This window comes from Terrapene carolina, unplaced genomic scaffold (genome assembly GCF_002925995.2).
Source record: "Terrapene carolina triunguis isolate 2854851 unplaced genomic scaffold, T_m_triunguis-2.0 Scaffold192, whole genome shotgun sequence".
Lineage (NCBI taxonomy): Eukaryota > Metazoa > Chordata > Testudines > Emydidae > Terrapene > Terrapene triunguis.
Genome location: NW_020664543.1, coordinates 16,536,573 through 16,552,631, shown reverse-complemented (window position 1 = coordinate 16,552,631; position 16,059 = coordinate 16,536,573). Strand labels below are relative to the sequence as shown.

The following is a 16,059-nucleotide window of genomic DNA, read 5'->3' as shown; positions in this document are numbered from 1 at the left end:
GCAAGCTGTCAGCCTCCACTCCAAACCCCGCTTTGCCTCCAGCATTTATAATGGTGTTAAATGTATAAAAAAGTATTTTTAATTTATAAGGTGTGTCGCACTCAGAGGCTTGCTATGTGAAAGGGGTCACCTGTACAAAAGTTTGAGAACCACTGCTGTACGGGGACCTGATTTTTCAGAAGGTGGATAGTCAGCACTTTCTGAAAATCAGGTCCATTTGCAGGGTCTCAAATTAGGTGCCTCAAATCATTAATTACTTTTGAAAATCTTGAGTTGGAATTTTCAAAGAGCTAAGGGAACAAGGAACCCAAATACCATTGATTTTCAACAAGAGTTCAGCTGTTTTGAAAATCCCAGCCTTAGCCTATTTTGTCAGTGATGAGTGAAATCCAAGTGCATTGATATTGGGTTGAAACAAAAACAAACCAAAAAACATGTTGAGACTTTTCTGTGACCATACTAGAAAAAAAGTGTTTGGTCACTAAAAGTTGCAATTGTGTTTAGACTTTTTCTCAATCTATTAAGCTTCTTGGAACAATAAGGAAGAGAACCAGAACTAGTTTTTGTTCCCAGCTGGAATAAACTTCAAAGATGCCTGTATAAGGAGAAGAACACATACTGAATTTCTCCAGACTAGATAGGAGATATGCCCCCTGGAATCCAATTAAGTTCTGAAATAAAATATAAAGATCTGTAACTGCTCTGCCTCCCTTCCTTTTTCCTATTCTGAAAAGGGTAGTTTAATGTGTTCTCATGCAAGTGAGTAAAGTATATGAGAGACAATGGGATTCTTGAGGGTTATAGAGTTGAGATGTCATTGGTTCAGTAGGGGTATAATGACCGCTCCAAGCCAAGGCTGTACAGAGAAGCTTTCATTTCATAACAAAATGATCCTAGCTCATTAACAGAATATATATAGTCTTTAAATGCTACAGCCACATGGATTTTGATTGTAGAACAAAGTAATTGGCACAATAACTGCTGCTGTTCGCTAAGCTCTGCTTTTTCAGAATTCTGTTTCCCCTGCAATGTTAAAGCCGGGTGGGAAATGCAGCTCACTTATCACCACTTCTGATCGGTATTCGTGTTTATCGGTAGATGTAAGGAACACGCACAACCCTTCCAGTTCCAGGTTGTGCTTCACAGATTGAAAGCTCCTTTGTTCACCTGTGACTATGGCCCATCTCCTACCAGTGATTTTGTTTTTTAATGCAAAATTCCCAGTGGAATTGCTGTTGATGGATCAGTACTGTGCTCTGTTGTTTCACACACACATTGAACCTGTTTCTGTCTTCTCTAGGGAAAGAAGGGAGGTTAGGTAATATTTTTTTATTGGTGAAAGAAACAAGCTTTCGAGCTACACAGAGCTTTTCAGGACTTTTGTCTGCTCTAGACATTTATACCACTCCCATCGCCACAACTTCTAAGCAGCTTCCCCCTTAAGTTTTAAGCAGCCACATTCCTAAAACTGTGATTTCACTACCAAAAAAAGGTGTATTTCTACATCAAGGTAACTAACTCAAGATAACTATCTAGATGTAAAATCCTAGTGGAGACAAAACACAGATAAATTTTAACCTCAACTAGATACAAGGAATTAACCCCAAGTTTGGGGGGGGGGGAGGGTGTTATAGGATTGACCTCATCTAGCTATATTGACTTGTCTCCAGTAGGATTTTACATTGATATTACTATCTTGATGTAAAATCACATCTTTTAGTGCAGTGAAGACAAAGCTTAATGCCGGCTGAGTTCTGATCTTCCATCTTCCTGTGCTTGTGAGATTGCCACTTGTAATATCTGCTTCCCAGCACAACCTGCAGAGACTCATTCCATGGTGGTATCGTCACCATGGAGTGAAACAAAATTCTCATGCTTTCATTTGTTAGCGAAAACTCTTGCTGCAAACTCGCCCGTTGTCTGTCGCGGCTGCGGCAAAAGAGTCCCTAGAGTTTATTACCAGGGCTGGGTGCCAGAATATCTGGCAGGTAAGGAAGGGACTTGTCAGGATAGGTTTGGCAACTGAAATGAGAATGAGATTCTACTACTCTAGACAGGAGGGCTGGCTGTGCCAGAAGCAGAGAATCCTGGGAAGGTGGGTTTTGGGACGGCAGAGACTGAAGGCCAATCTTCCATCCACTGTCAGCAGCCTGCTCCAGGGACCAGTGATGCTGAGGGGGTTTGAATCTGTGGACAGCACCAGCTCTGCATTTCTGACCTGCTGTGGGTCAACAGACTCTGTTCTCATGGGGGATGGAAGGGCAGTAAGAGCTTTGAGGTTTAGATAATAATAGCAAAGCCTTGTTCCGCCCTTGTTACAGTCATAACACTACGGCTCCTTTAGTTCTTATAATCCTAGGAAGGAGAGCCAAGGACTGCGTGTAATAGGTGGGAAACTTGCTGCACTCTCAGGGAGACTTGCAGTGAGACCACATCAGTCCTGTAACCAATCCCAGCTAATAATGAAACAGTACTCTCTCCTCCTTCCCCCTAAAAAAAATTAGGGGTATGTATAACAGAATATGTCCATGTGCTAGGTTCAGGGCCAACTCCTGATGCCCATTACTCAACACTGGAAAAAAAACCTAGTAAACCCCAATGCAAGACTGACTTCTCTCTCTGATCACTCATTTCCCAGTAGCAGACTAATGGCTTGTGTACACTTGAAAGTTAATTTGGATTAAGGTAATATTTAAAGTGCAATAATTATTTTAGCATAACTCCATGTGTGGACACTTATTCCAGAATATAAGAGTGTCTGTAGACAAGCCCTAAGAAAGCTCAAAATAAGGGGGTATGTCTTGGAATAAAGAGTTGGATAATGTGTGTGTGTGTGTGTGTGTGTATGAGGAGTGGGTATTAAGGGTCAAATCCTGCTTATTGTATATGTGCAGGTTTGCTGAAGTCAACAGGACTCGTAAGGTGAGCGTCATGTCTCATTTGACTCCATCATTGCTATTCACAGTGCCTCTTGGAGAGTGGCTATTTCTCCTTTTACTTTTCTTCTTGACAGGGTTCAGAGAGAGCAGCTGACTGCCATCTTCAGGCTCATGAAGGAAAACAGTGAGACATTTGGAGAGATGTCTGAAGGAGACATGAAGGAGCAGCTTAAACTTTATGACATGTAGGCTCCCAGCCACTACAGTCTATGGCCTGCCTGCTGCCTCAGCCCCTTATCATTCGACACTGGAGACTGTAGTGCTATAAAACTGTCACTAAATACATAATCAGTTTCATATTTTGGATGGTTTGCAAAAATGTATAGGCCTCTTTGAAATATTTCAAAGACTTGTAATTTCTATCCCTTTTTACTGGTTTTCCTAAAGGAGCTATTGCTGTATTTTCATCCCATGCAGAGATATTTCAACTCTTTCTGGCCAGTTTGTAAGAGCCAGACCGTACCGCATGGTGAAAGTTGTAACTGTATTCTGACTATGCTTTGTAAGTACGTATTTCTTCACTCTGATCCTCCATCATCTTGGTGTCTAAAGGAATCCGAGTAAAGTAAGACCACAGCTGCTGCACACTCTAACATGGATAAAATGGGAGTGTAATGAGGAGTTCACTTGCCCTCGCAACAAATCAGCCAGAGACCTCTTCTGAGTGCAATCACCAGTGCTTTTTATTTTCAGTGTCAGTTCCCACCACCTTCTGTTTATAGTCTGCTCCAAACCAGCAACCTGAGGGACAGCTAGCTTCTCCAGCCAGCACGGATGCATGGGCCTCCCTCCCTCTTCACTTCCTGCCTGCCTGCCAGCCTTATAAAGCCCCCTGGCTAATGAGGCCTGCAGGTGCTTCTCTTCTAGCAATTTGGCATGGCCTACTCAGCCAGCCCCAATGAATGCTTCTTAATTGGAGCTGGGCTAACAGGGGCCTGGCTCAGTACCTCCTAGCCAGCACCCTGTTACAGGGAGGTTACCCTTTTAGGGTATATCTGCACTGCAGCTGAGAGTGTGCTTCCCAGTGTGCATAGACACACACACACTAGCTTGAGCCATGGTGATACTGGTAGCAGCTTGGGCTAGCCACACAAGTACAATCATGTTCAACCCCCTCTGTACATACTCAGGCAGCTAGACTGAGCTACTGCCTAGGCCACCACAGCCACACTGCTATTCTTGGTGCACTAGTTCAAGCAGAGCTAGTATGTGTCTGTCTTCCTACGGTGGAAAATATGCTCCCAAATGCAGCATATACACTTAGTCAGGATCATGCATATTGATTATTCAGACAGTATGGGGCTGATATCAGATGATTCACCGAGTTTTTTGGCTGGAAACCAGTGATTCTGAAGGAGGATAAAGCTACCAGGCACAGTATGCGAATAACTTTTGTGAGTGCATTTTTGCTGTCACCCAGACCAAGTATCTCCTTATGGGTATATACTGCATCTATAATCACCATTGAAACCTACGTGGAACAGAATGTTCAGTCGAACTATGTTTCATGCAAATAACTTTTCCATTCCAGTTTGAGAAATTTCATTCTCCCCACCCCCCCCCACCCCCAAATTTGCTTCTCCATAAAAGTGTGTTTTTCTCACTGCATAATGCAGCAGCAGAAAATGCCACTTCCATTAGAATTTTTGAGTGGAAGCAAGACAGTGGCCATCTTTGAAAATGACCTTTGGTCAGAGGCAAGAGGATGGGAAGCACAGTGAGAAACTGATTTACATCTACGTCATAGTCCTTTGTGAGACAGAGTGAGGGAGAGCAGGTTTTAGATTTAGTTAAGGTAGATTGTAGTTGTAGGTGGAGCATGGAGGTCAGGTCAGGTGATGTAGCTGATGGTGGAGGAGAAAGGGCAGAATGTCCAAAGTTTGGGAATACTATTCCTTGGATGAAAAATGGGCTTGTAATGTAATATTCAGTGTGGATCCTAGCCATGGTCCTGGACCCCATGTAAGGAACAGAGCACACTTCAAGAACACATATAAAATGGGGTATTCGGTCCTGGTGCTGGGTGCCCAGCCATGCTCTGCCAAGAAAGGAGAGCCACCAACATAGATGCCAGCAGGCAGGAACACATGTTACAGATTGTAAGCTCTTTGTGGGAGAAACTGTCTTTGTTCTGTGTTTGTGCAGCCCCTAGCACAATGGGGCCTGGTCCATCATTTGAGCTCCTAGGTGCTATCATAATACAAATAATAATAATTAATAAAGGGGCATCAGCATCAAGAGGGGCTGAATTAGTTCTCTCACACTCTGGTTCCCGATCCCATTGTTTATTAAATAAGTAGCTAAATCTAATGCATTGGTACTTGGATTAGGAATCCGTTCCAGTTTCTTATATCCTTTAAGGGCAAGTCCCTTCCTCCTCCACACCCTACCCTTTCAAAACAAGTCAAGATGGTTCCTGCTGATCCTCTTGAATGCATAGGCTCTGCCTATCAGTCAGCCTGAAGAAATACCACGTAACTTCAACCAGGTAACAAAACCCATTGGTAAATACACTGCCAAAAGATGCATTGAAATTATTAACAGGAATTACCATGCCCAATTTGGATTAAATTTTCCTTGATGCAGAATGTTTGTGGGAAACTCCATGTTGTGGAAGCTCTGTGAATTCACAAAAAAGGGCATGTTTCAAATGTGTTTTATTTCATGATAAGTATTTTGAACAGCTCTGGCCAGACGTTGGCACTTTTAGTTCATCAAGAAAATTGTAGTGCATTCCATATATTTGGTATGCACCAGTTTCTCTCTTTTTTTATGAAATATTTTAAATCCCTTGACATTAGGGGACATTTCCTAGTTTATGCCACTGCTGATGTCGCCCAACATCCATTTAACTTCTTCCAGCCCCATTCTAAGGAATAATCGCTTTAAAAACTAAGATTTCTTTATACTAGCCCTTTAGGTTTGAGAAACCATCTCACTAGCAGAACACTTCTTCACCACGTATATTCCATAATACAATAACATATAACTTTTTAAAAACATCTTGCTTTCTAATTTTTTTCACTTGGGTGGAGGACTTGCCTGCAGGCATATTAACTACAAGATCATGCTGGCTTTACCATGAAATCATGGTTTAATTTGACTTTCATGTCTGAAAATCCTGTAGTTTCAGGATTATTCCTGTCTTTTTTAGTTTTTTTCCTTTACATTTGGGCTGCTTCTTCTACACAGGTAGAGTTCTGAAAATCTCCTAACAATACACTATCACTGATGACAGCAATGGTAGAAGCACGAGCGTAGACCATCTGCTGGCATTTTAACCCCTATCCTGTCTAACCCCGTTTAGAGGTAGGTGACATGAGTGGTTAAAATTCCAACAGTGGTTGTGTAATGGTGAAAGATTCTCAGAAATTTGCCAGAGCTAACAAGGCCCAAATGTAAAAAGAAATGAAGCCAATTAATCTACGATCTCCCTGAACTACGCTAAGAGCATAACAGTTAAAAGGGATTGTGAGATTAGAACCCTTTGCCGGTTTAATGTTCAGTTTCTTAATGTGTGGGGAAAACTGTACTTTCTTAGAAAGCTTTAATAAAGATAAGCCTGTTGTACATCTATCTGATATTAGTTTGTCTTGTAGAATAGAAACACAAAGTCATTTTGTGTGCAAGAGTTTGAAGGTACAAAAACTTTAGGGAAATTCCCTTCTTTAATAAACTGACTACAAGTTTCCTCTCCACTTCTGATCCATCAAAAAGGGCGTGTCTACACTGGGAAATTTACCAGAATTACTATACTAGTATAATTATAGCACTATAGTTATACTGGTATAATTCCTCATGTAGACACTGTTATTAGGAAAAACAATAGCCCCTTTCTCCTAAGCTAAATTGAAAAAAAAGCCCACTGTTCTGCTGAATAAATGTCCTCACAGGGAGCTAGACTGGTATAAATATAGCAGTATAATTATACCAGTATAGTAATGCTGGTAAATTTTCCTGTTTGGCAAGCCCTCAAATCCAGAGATGGGAGTTCAAGGAATGGCAATTCCCACTTGACAGGCTGTGGGTTCAATATTACATATTTTTTTCTTTTTAAATCTACAGGCCACCTTTCATTTGGATACTACTGTTGAAATGTATCTGTGTAGGGTATGACAGGTTAAAGGGCACTGTTAATTTAAATTTTAAAAGAACCAAGATTCCACATTGCAACCACTTTAAAGAGTGTGCCCCAATTCTTTTTTAACTAATTAAAAAATTATATGGGTTTTTCAGCTCCCGTGTTGATGTTGATAAGGAGTTTTCAGCAAGGAAAAAACTGATTAGCTGTTCTCGTTTTATACTGAGACTGTATAAACTCTTTGCATCAGGAACCCTCCTTTGGTTATATTTGTACAGCACCTAGCACAGTGGGAAGTTACCCACAGCTGAGGCTCCTAGGCCCTGCCACTATATAAACAATGAATGACAATAATAGGTATGGGAAACAACTGAGTGTACACAGGCAGATGGCAAACAGTTTAAACATTCAGCCTGCCTACGAACTGCAGTGAGACCCTGCCATGTGAATCCCCGTGTGGCTGCCATGGGAACAGAGACCCTGGTCTGTCACCATGGCAACCCCGCCTGAGACCCTGTGTTGCTGCCATGGCAACACCGACCTGCGAGGCCCTTGGGCGCCCCGACTTCACACAGGCTGTGGGAAGATGCCGTCGGGAGGATCGAAGGCACACAGCCATCACTGGGCGTGACTGGCTCCCCTCTCCCAACTGAGTTGTGACTTTGGTTTGAATTATCCCTGGCAGGCTTCCGTAGTCAGCCCGCGCAGCAGGAGAAGGACCCAGCTAGAGCAGCCCCCAAATCCAGTACAGCGCATGCGTGTTCGCAGAGCCGCTCCGGACGAAAATATGTCTTGCCTCCGGAAGCGGCTGCGAGAACCGTTACGCACCGCGCGTGAGCCGTTTAGAACGCCTAAAGCGCGCTCTGCGCATGCACCTACGCGGGGCTGGCGACTGGTGTCGTGCTTTGCGCATGCGTAACATCTGGATGGTTCCCGGATATTATCGCTCTAAACTCTTACCATGCGCTGACCCAGGGAATGCCCGAATGGACGCGTCCGACGTTGCCCCGCGCGTTGTGCGCATGCGCAGTGTCAAGATGGTGGGGCTGGATGTGGGTAAGTGATAGCTGAGTAAATCCCAGCCAGGTCATTAGGCGGCTGGCCCGGCCCCGCGGCTAGTTCTCACCCTCTCTCCCTTCTCTCAGATTTCAGGGACCGGCAGCTGAGGCGGCGGCAGCAGATGCTGCAGCAGCGTCAAGGTAACCAGGTCTGGCGCCTGCCCCGCGGGGCCCGCTGCCCCTCAGCCTGGGCCCCGTTCCAGGGCCAGCGCCAGCAGCCGTGGCCAGTCGCTCGCAGGAAGAGAGCGGCCGGCTCTGGGCAGCGGGGATGGCAGCCGCGGCCAAGGACGGCAGCCGCCCCCAAGGCGAAAGCAGCCGGTGGGAGCGCGGCATCGGGCCCTAAGGCTAAGGCGGCTGGAGCGGCAGACCCCAAGGTGGCTGGCGGGAGCGCGGGGGCAGGGAGCGCGGTGGGTCCAGCAATGACGACGGCCTCAGGCGGGAGCGCAGCGGCGGCGGCGGCCCCAGACCCCGCGGTGAAGGTGGCTGGTGGGAGCGTGACCATGGTGGTGGCAGCCTCGGGCCCCATGGTGAAGGTGGCTGGCGGGAGCGTGACCATGGTAGCCCCGGGCCCCCCAGCAAAGGTGGACGCTGGGAGAGTGGGGGAGATGATGGTGGTGGGTTTGGGTCCTGGGGTGAAGGAGGCTGATCCCAGCACAGCGGAGACGACATTGAAGGTGGCTGGTGGGACGGTGACGAGGACAGCAGCAACCTCAGGCCCTACGGTGAAGGTGGCTGGTGGGAGCACAGTGACCTCAGGCCCTGCGGTGATGTCGGCGGCCTCAAGCTCTGGGGCGCTGGGCCCCGCGGCGAAGGTGGCCAATGAGATCATTCAGTCTCCCTCTTTTGGGTCACAGGCGGCCACCCCACTGCCAAAAGACAACAGTGGGATATCTGTATCTACAGTGGAGCCCAACAGCAGCAGCACATTGGCTTTCAAGGGTTCTGTGGTTTCAATGACAGCCACAAAGAGACACAACAACAATGTCCCTGTGTGTGGGACTCCAGCAGCCAAGCTCCTCAAATTGCCTGGGCCTGATGACAACCATAGTCCAGCCCTTTTGGAAGCCTTCAAGGCTGTGGTAGCAGCTGGTGGGAGTGGCTGGCTGGACCCAGTGGCAGTGGCTGCAGTGAAAACAGAACTGGAAGTGGGCTGTTCCTTTGAGGAGGACCTGGGAAGTGGGAGCAGAGAGACAAGTGGCAAGAGCAGTGAGCCACAGCAACTCACCTGGACCCCCACCCTACTTGTGACAGAACGCAAGAGAAAGAAGAAGCCTATTAGTCAGGAGCGCACAACCTTAGTGAACCTTGTACCATGCACTGAGGATAGGATAAAGGAGCCTAAGCCCAACCCCCTGGGATCAGAGGACCAAGCAGAGGCCTACAATATGGAGCCCCTGTTGTCATTTTTCCCACCAGATTCCCCCATTAGAGGCATGGTACCAGGTGAGTGGAGTGGGAGGGCTTCAACCTATGGAGTTCTATAATGCAGTCCGTGGCAACAGAAGATGTTGAAACTGTGGGTTCCAGGGTATGATGCTTTATCTTTAGAGGTAGTCTGAAGATCATTTGTGTATATTTTCCTGCTTCTTTATGATGTATGATAGAAAAACCCTAAAAAGAGATTGATATACATATAATGGTGCGGGAGAAGTAGAAATGATTCTATGATTTTCTGTAGATCCCTGTTTCACCTGGAAGACTATGGGTGACTAGAAAAAATTAGGAATAGGACATTTGAGAAGCCAGGCAACAAAAACCATAATTAACTGAGAAGAGGTAGTGGTTTTTTTTTTATTTTTATTCAGACTGTTTAATATTTCTCGTTTTTGTTAACACTTTTTTTTTTTTTTAACTCAAACATCTGAGAATCCATTAGGAGAAAATAGATCTTAAATTATGGACTGAGGGAACTCCAAGTTCACATCTGAGGCTTCCAAGGAATCCTGGCATATTGCTGACTCTCTTCCTGCCCCCCTCCCACTGCCACCCCTTCCCCATCTCCACATTGGCCCTTCAGTCTTCCTCTCCTTCTTCTTTGGTAGTGACTCTTCTTTTTTGCTTACATGACTGGGGTACTTTGTTACTTTGCAGCCTCTAATGTCACTGTGGTATTATCACCATAACAGTGAATTAGTGGCAGGGAAGATGTTGCTCTGTAAGCAGTAACTAAATAACAGAAAATCTTAGGCAGTTTGGATTTGGAGGTGCAGGAAATGTAAACTACTAACTGTCAAAAGAAGTCATGCTGTGAGCTGGAGATTACTTGTATGCAGTGTCGTTGTAGCGGTTTCGGTCCCAGGATATTAGAGAGACTCTCTCACCAACAGAAGTTGATCTAATAAAAGATACTACCTCACCCACCTTGCGTCTCTGGAGGTTACTTGACTTTCAGTGAATGAAGCAATGGCAAGGAACTGTAGCAAGGAGTGCATTGCAGCTGATTCAGAATGAAAAGGTGGAGGTGAGTGAGACAAGCAAAGACATCTAATGTCCTGTGGATTCTAATTTCACATCTAGGGGAAAGTGAGCCCTCATCCTGATTGCTCTTTTGGAAAAATGTAATGTATTTGGAAATCATCTTAATGCTAAAACAAAATTATGCCTTTCCCCTTCTGATTTTTCAGTATCTTTTGTTATTTTCTTACCTGAGGTTATGTGACTTAGTCTTTCTCTGATGCTTGATTTCAATCAGGAAATGTGGGAATTGTAGGAAGTAGTGATGGAAGTCATCTGTTCAATCATTTAGTTTACACACCTGCTACCTGACTAGGGCGGGATTGTTTGCTACAAGACTTTTTCCCAGTGCTGTCTATAGGTCTGAATATCCCAGCCGATGGAGTTTCCACTTCCTGGTGGCAACATATATTAGGCTGTGCAATAGGGAAGTACTTTCTTGTATTCAGCCTACTTTTTTAAGCTTTGTTCCATTCTTTGCTGTTATTACTTGAATTGAGGTAATGGCCAGAGGCCTCGGTCAGGATTTGGGTCCCTGTTCTGATTCATTCTGTACATACCCATGGAAGATGGTCACTGTCTTAAGTGTTCACAGTCCCCATGCACTACTGTAAGTTATTTATCTTCCTCCTTAGTGTTTATATCCTTCACATATTTGAATTGCTACTTCTTGATTGAGTACCTCTTGTTGTGACTGAGGGGTGATATCTGTGGTGGGCTGGATTTTTCTTTCTTTTTTTAATTCCATGTTCTTCCAATTAAGGCTCTTCTTTCTTTTCTCCTTCATCTGTTTTTGACAACCTTTGCTGCTTCCTATGTCTCCCCTTCCCAAACTCTGCTCCCTTTCCTCTTCGTGCTCACATACATCCATGTATCCAGTTGTCCCTCTTCCAGTTCTTGCTTGTATTGTGGGCAGAATTGGAACAGGAGTACTGATAGCAGGCAGAGTGTGATTTGAGAGTGAGTGACTGGAATTAGCATGTGCTCTTGCAATATGAGGACTGCTGTCCTGCATGCATTCTACTGATGGGATATGAGGAATTAATACAGAAAAGCAGGAATGTTCTGTGAAAATCTTTGCTTAAACTTGGTCATGGCAAGAAAATCAGTTGTGACCCTATAGAGATTAATAGCCTGAACAACATGGTATGAAGAATCATGAAGGTGACCTCTCTCTCTCTCTCTCTCTCTCTCTCCCTCTTCTCCCCCCCCTCCCCACCTCAAAAACAAATTGACAATATTGTGCATCTTGTATGGGAAAGACATATGTGACATTAGGAATAGGCTCAGAGTTTGAATTAAATCCTATCAGTGAAGGATGTTTGTGGGGAGTTTGCTTTGAGCTTTAAGGGAAGTAAGGTGGAATTTAAAGTATAGATCTAAGGGAAACCAGCCTGCTCATCATGGGGTTGGTTTTTACTCTTTTCTTTGTTATAGTTTGGTACTTGAAAAACTGTCACACTTGTTAGTTTTGATCTTTATAGTTTTCAGTCAGCTAGGACTGGTGTTCCTGGGGTGGTGGGATATACACCTTATAGGGTCTGTAAAATGATTAACTGTACGGTATTTTATTTTTAGGTGGTGATAACTTTTTGCAAGCTGAACCAAAGGAAATATGGATTTGCGGCCATTCTGTGATTTTGGTGACAAAGAGGAGGGCAAGCACTCACCCCCATGGGCTGCAGCTGGGTTTCCCAAGTTCGAGTGCATTTTTGTATTGGCATGGCATACAGGCAATGCTGTGGGATCAGCTCTTGCCTCTTCTTCATGAAATTTATTGTCTCAGGTCTTTTCCATCAATTATAGTAATTCACCTTGGGGAAAATGATCTTGTGCAACACACCAGTATGTCACTTATTGTCAAAATGAAAAATGACTTGGGCATCCTTAGAAGGGCCTTCCCTGATGCCCATATAATTTGGTCTTCACTGTTGCCAAGGCGTTTTTGGAAAGGAGCCGAAAAACCAGTGAGTATAGAAAAGGCACGGAAGGGGATTAACAGGGAAATGTCCCATTATTGCAGTGAAAATGGCATAATGTTTTTGAGACATGATTTAATCACTTATGATAAGCCAAACATGTTCCTGCCTGATGTAGATGACCTGTCTGATGTAGGAGCTGATGTTTTTACAGCAGATTTAAAAGGGGCCCTACATTCCTGCCTGGGTTTTGGTAAAGGCTAATCTGCTTTTGTCTGGGGAAATGAATTTTTCAGGACTGTTCCATGACATCCCATCTGTGCACGGGAGTCTAGGATTTGGGGGGCAGGGAGGGAGATGGTCATACCAGTTGAAAGTTAAAGCTTCGTTGCTTTCAACTGGCAGGAAGGAGCATTTTGCAGTTGCGTCCACATCCTGTTGTCCTTGGCAAGTTCTTGATGTGGCGGAAGTTAAGGTGGGTTTGGGTTGCCCATCCATGGAGTTTCACAGGTCTGTCAGGTCTGTGCACAAAAGACTGTAGTAACTATGGATTTACCGCCCCCCCCCTTCCCCTGTGAAGAGGGGAGACTGGACAGATACATAACCTCTGAGCGAGTTAATGTTCATTGTGTTAATTTTGTTCATTTTGATCCCTCATAGCAGTATTCTTGTAGACAATAAGATGTAATTCAGGATTAACGAGTTTCAGATGGCTCGTTCACATATTTCTATCTTAAATTAGATGTGTGTGGAATAAACATTTTGTTTGTTAGAGGTGTGTGTGTGTGTGTGTGTGTGTATACACACGTGCATGCACCATAACACATTTAAATGTAAGTGTGCAGCATGGTATGTTGTCTCTTATGCTTTGGTATAATAGACTGTAATTGTTGGAAAGTTATGAACATTAGCAGGGCTTTGGACCAGATCCTGGAGCTGGAGCGTAGAGCAGCTCCGGAGCAGTGGAGCTTCAGGTTTTTGCCTGGAGCTGGAGTGGAGCCAGAACACAGCTCCAAAGCCCTGGATATTAGGGCTCTGACTAAACAGACTGTTTCCAATTATTCATAGAAATATAGGGCTAGAAGGGACCTCAAGAGGTCATCGAGTCCAGCCCTCTGAGTGCTGAGGCAGGACCATCCCTCTGTTCTTAAAAACCTTCAAGGATGCCGATTCCACAACCTCCCTTGGAAGTCTATTCCAGTGCTTAACTACCCTTCTAGTTAGAAAGTTTTTCCTGATAACCAACTTAAATTTCCCTTGCTGCAGATTAAGCCCATTACTTGTTGTCTTACCTTCAGTTGACATAGAGAACAATGTAATCACTGTCTTCTTTATAACAGCCCTTAACATCGTGGAGGACTGTTATCAGGTCCTCCCTAGTTCTTTTCTTAAGACTAAACATGCCTAGGGTCTCCCCTTCTCTTCCCTCCTCCCCACCCCACACCACCCCACCGGTCAGATTTTCCAAACCTTTTATCATTCTTGTTCTCCTTTGGACTCTTTCTAGTTTATCTACATCTTTCCTAAAGTATGGCACCCAGAACTGATACAGTATTCCAGCTGAGGCCTCTCTAGTGCCAGGTAGAGCAGGACAATTACCTCCTGCGTTTTTTATATATGGAACTCCAGTTAATACACTCCAGAATGACATTAGCTTTTTTCACAACTACATCACGCTGTTGACTCATATTCAGTTTGTGATCCACTACAACCCCCAGATCCTTTTCAGCAGTACTGTCACCTGGTCACTCATTCCCCATTTTGTAGTTCTGCATTTGATTTTTCCTTTCTAGGTGTAGTACTTTGCACTTACCTTTACTGAATTTCATCTTGTTGATTTCAGACCAATTTTCCAGTTTGTCAGTCATTTAGAATTCTAATCCTATCCTCCTACGTGCTTCCCAGCATGGTGTCGACTGCAAATTTTATAAGTATACTCTCCACAGCATTCTCCATGTTATTAATGAAAATAGTGAATAGTACCAGACCCAGGACTAACTCCTGCGGGACCCCACTAGATTCATCCCTACCAGTTTGACAGCAAACCATTGATAACTACTCTTTGAGTATGGTCTTTCAATCAGTTGTATACTCACCTGATAGTAATTTCAAATAGACCACATTTACCTGTTTTACTTATGAGACTGCCATGTGGGTCTGTGTCAAAAGCCTTACTAAAAATCAAGGTATATCATGTCTACTGCTTCCCCTCATCCACTAGGCCAGTAACCCTGTTAAAGAAGGAATTTAGGTTGGTTTGGCATGATTTGCTATTTCTTATAACCCTGCTATCCTCTAGCTGCTTACAAATTGGTTAATAATTTGTTCCAGTATCTTTCCATGTGTGCAAGTTAAGCTGACTGGTCTATAATTCCCTGGGTCCTCTTTGTTCCCCTTTTTAAAGATAGGTACTATTTTTGCCCTTCTCCAATCTTCGAGTTATTCACCCAGCATCCATGAATTCTCGAAGATACTTGCTTACGGTTATGAAGTTGCTTCAGCTAGTTCCATAAGTACAATAGGATGAATTTCATCAGGGCCTAACAACTTGAATACGTCTAACTTATCTAAATGTTCTTTAACCCGTTCTTCCCTATTTTGGCTTGCATTCCTTCCCCTTTGTTGTTAATATTGTGACCCAATACTCAACACCATTAACCTTTTTAGTGAAGACTGAAGTGAAATAGGCATTAAACACCCAGCTTTCTTGATGCTGTCAGTCATTAGCTCTGCTTCCCTGCTAAGTAGAGGACCTACACTTTCGTTTGTCTTTCTCTTGCTCTTCATGGTTAATCCTGTGTTAACACTAACCAGTACATAGGGCTTGCAAGTATCCTCTATCCCGTTCTCATTTGAGTCTAGCTTCCATCTAGTGTCTGACTAGTAACGGGACACTGATTCTGTAACCTGCTCTGCAATAGAGGTTTTGACAAAACTGGCTTCCTCACCATCAGTTGCTCTGCAACCTGTCCTCAAATAACACATTAATTTCTGGCTATATTCAAAAACTCTACCTTCCAGCACACTACTGGCTTGGATGCTGACCTGCAAACAAATCACTTACCTCTTTGTGCCTCATCTTACCATTTCGTAGTCCCATTTCAAATTTACCCATTTACCTACCTCAAGGGGTATGTTAAAGATATTAAGTGCTCAGTAGCTAGGGATTATTTTTTTTTTTTTTTTGTACGTCTGTATAAGAACACATAACTAGTGGGAATTTTCTCATGAGGGTCCAGTGAGAAACTTTCTCTTGTTTTGAGATCATTTATATGAATAGCAATCAAAGAGCTGACTGTTGAAATGCCATCTAATTCTTTCCCTATGTTTGTGTTAAGCCTACAAGTCATTGCTTAGAAGGATCAGAATAACACTGTTGATGGTATACTGGCCAAAACACATGTGTATATTTTGTTTATTAAGTGGCTTATACTGAGAGGTCATCAGACTGGGAATGGCAGTAACTCCACGACTTCCTGTCTTTGCACGGGAGTCTGGAATGGGGGTGAAAGGGGGTTGAAATACCATAAGCTTAATTGCCAGAAATGGGCAAGAAGAAAAGTTGTCCATGTTACCTGTGAATCTTTTGGAAGACATGAGGTGGAAGA

The 16,059-nt window shown here is 44.0% G+C and overlaps 2 protein-coding genes across 2 annotated transcripts in view; both read left to right on the top strand.

Annotated features, from left to right (window-relative positions):
* Positions 1-4,485, top strand: part of MXRA7 (matrix remodeling associated 7) — a 52,164-nt gene extending 47,679 nt beyond the window's left edge. Inside the window, exon 4 of the mRNA XM_024206281.2 lies at positions 3,014-4,485. Within this exon, the coding sequence (XP_024062049.1) occupies positions 3,014-3,128 (115 nt within the window). The 3' untranslated portion in view covers positions 3,129-4,485. The remainder of the gene's footprint in view (positions 1-3,013) is intronic.
* Positions 4,486-8,007: 3,522 nt separating this feature from the next.
* Positions 8,008-13,221, top strand: LOC112111025. Its single transcript, XM_024206280.2, has 3 exons — positions 8,008-8,076; positions 8,166-9,521; positions 12,111-13,221. Exons 1-3 carry the CDS (start codon positions 8,043-8,045, stop codon positions 12,713-12,715), a joined length of 1,995 nt encoding a protein of 664 aa, XP_024062048.1. The 5' UTR covers positions 8,008-8,042; the 3' UTR covers positions 12,716-13,221.
* Positions 13,222-16,059: the final 2,838 nt, after the last annotated feature.